At 42.3% G+C, this 2544-nt stretch overlaps 1 protein-coding gene across 1 annotated transcript in view; it reads right to left on the bottom strand.

Moving 5' to 3' along the window:
* Positions 1-2101: 2101 nt before the first annotated feature.
* Positions 2102-2544, bottom strand: part of pop5 (POP5 homolog, ribonuclease P/MRP subunit) — a 4851-nt gene continuing 4408 nt past the window's right edge. The window contains exon 5 of the mRNA XM_058388957.1: positions 2102-2544. This exon is cut by the window's right edge and continues 7 nt beyond it. Within this exon, the coding sequence (XP_058244940.1) occupies positions 2448-2544 (97 nt within the window). The 3' untranslated portion in view covers positions 2102-2447.

Here is a 2544-nt window from a genome sequence, read left to right as displayed (position 1 = left end):
GGCGGCCGAAATCCACAATAATGTCGTTTGAACAGTTGATATTGAGATATGTCTGCTACTGATGCTCTGTAAAGCCTTCATAACGCCTCTAATCTGAGGTGCTGTTAATTGGTGATTTCTGAGGCTGGTCACTCTAAATGAACTTCTCCTCTGCAGCAGAGGTCAGTTTTGGACTTGTTTTACTGGGATGGTCTTCATGTGAGCCAGTTTCATCATGGTGCTTGATGGGTTTTGTAAATGCACTTGACAATACTGTTCTTGCAAGAACTATTCCAGAACACCTGACCTTCGTGTCTTAAAATAACAACTGACTGTTTTTTGTTGTCATTACATATGGATTACTTAAGTCCATGTGTGTTATTTCATAGTTTTGAAATCTCCAGGATTGTTCTAGAATATAGAAAATAAATCCCTAAACAAAAAACATTGAATTTGAAGGTGTATATATATACACACAGTATTGCCAAAAGTATTCGCTCACCTGCCTTGACTCGCATATGAACTTAAGTGACATCCCATTCCTAATCCATAGGGTTCAATATGACGTCGGTCCACCCTTTGCAGCTATAACAGCTTCAACTCTTCTGGGAAGGCTGTCCACAAGGTTTAGGAGTGTGTTTATGGGAATTTTTGACCATTCTTCCAGAAGCGCATTTGTGAGGTCACACACTGATGTTGGACGAGAAGGCCTGGCTCTCAGTCTCCGCTCTAATTCATCCCAAAGGTGTTCTATCGGGTTGAGGTCAGGACTCTGTGCAGGCCAGTCAAGTTCATCCACACCAAACTCTGTCATCCATGTCTTTATGGACCTTGCTTTGGTCACTGGTGCACAGTCATGTTGGAAGAGGAAGGGGCCAGCTCCAAACTGTTCCCACAAAGTTGGGAGCATGGAATTGTCCAAAATATCTTGGCACTCTGAAGCATTCAGAGTTCCTTTCACTGGAACTAAGGGGCCAAGCCCAGCTCCTGAAAAACAACCCCACACCATAATCCCCCCTCCACCAAACTTTTCACTTGGCACAATGCAGTCAGACAAGTACCGTTCTCCTGGCAACCGCCAAACCCAGACTCGTCCATCAGATTGCCAGATGGAGAAGCGCGATTCGTCACTCCAGAGAACGCGTCTCCACTACTCTAGAGTCCAGTGGCGGCGTGCTTTACACCACTGCATCCGACGCTTTGCATTGCACTTGGTGATGTATGGCTTGGATGCAGCTGCTCGGCCATGGAAACCCATTCCATGAAGCTCTCTGCGCACTGTTCTTGAGCTAATCTGAAGGCCACATGAAGTTTGGAGGTCTGTAGCGATTGACTCTGCAGAAAGTTGGCGACCTCTTGGCGAGGCACTATGCGCCTCAGCATCCGCTGACCCCGCTCTGTCAGTTTACGTGGCCTACCACTTCGTGGCTGAGTTGCTGTCGTTCCCAAACATTTCCACGTTCTTATAATACAGCTGACAGTTGACTGTGGAATATTTAGGAGCGAGGAAATTTCACGACTGGATTTGTTGCACAGGTGGCATCCTATCACAGTTCCACGCTGGAATTCACTGAGCTCCTGAGAGCGACCCATTCTTTCACAAATGTTTGTAAAAACAGTCTGCATGCCTAGGTGCTTGATTTTATACACCTGTGGCCATGGAAGTGATTGGAACACCTGATTCTGATTATTTGGATGGGTCAGCGAATACTTTTGGCAATATAGTGTATATATATATATATATATTTCTAAATTACATTTTTAAAATTGTGTATATAAATTTGAATTCTTTCTTTAAAAACATTTTTTAAAGTGTTTTTCCATCAAGCTTTTATTTCTTCCACCACAGAAAACAAATTATTTTGATTGTATATCAATAAATAAAATACACTACTCACAACTCACACTACTAGTCACTGGTGTGCAGTCATGTTGGAATAGGAAGGGGTCATCCCCAAACTGTTCCCACAAAGAGCATGAAATTGTCCAAAATGTCTTGGTATGAAGCTGAAGCATTAAGAGTTCCTTTCACTGGAATTAAGGGGCCGAGCCCAACCCCTGAACTTAATAATTTGGAGGGGTGTCCCAATACTTTTGGCAATATAGTGTAGATCCCATAGAATGATAATACCATCTTTGTTTATTGTTTTTGAAATGCACAAGCTTTTGAACATGACATTGTAATATTTGTGATGTTTTATTCGTTGTCTCTAACAATCATGCTGTTTTGACGCAGTAACACAAATCAGACATTTTAAGAGTAAAGAGGATTTTCTTTAATATTAAAACGCCATTTGGCAAACAAACAAAATCTTCAGCCTATGAACGCATATAAACATAAAATGCTTAGGAAAGGTTTTTTACAGCAAGTGGAAAAGTATAAGATGTGTCTTCACAGTAAATATAATACAGATAACGTAAGATAACTCGAATCGTGTGTCTCTGCGCGTCTGTGCTGTGAGGTGTGGTTAGGTTTCCTCCTTTTCTTCATCGTCGTCGTCGTCGTCGTCATCTACTCTGAACTTTTTGAGTGAGCAGCTCATCACCGCTCTCCTCACTTCCTGT

Source organism: Hemibagrus wyckioides, linkage group LG05 (assembly GCF_019097595.1).
Source record: "Hemibagrus wyckioides isolate EC202008001 linkage group LG05, SWU_Hwy_1.0, whole genome shotgun sequence".
NCBI classification, from domain to species: domain Eukaryota; kingdom Metazoa; phylum Chordata; class Actinopteri; order Siluriformes; family Bagridae; genus Hemibagrus; species Hemibagrus wyckioides.
Note: the sequence above shows the minus strand (reverse complement) of the source record. Positions and strands in the feature narration are given on the sequence as shown.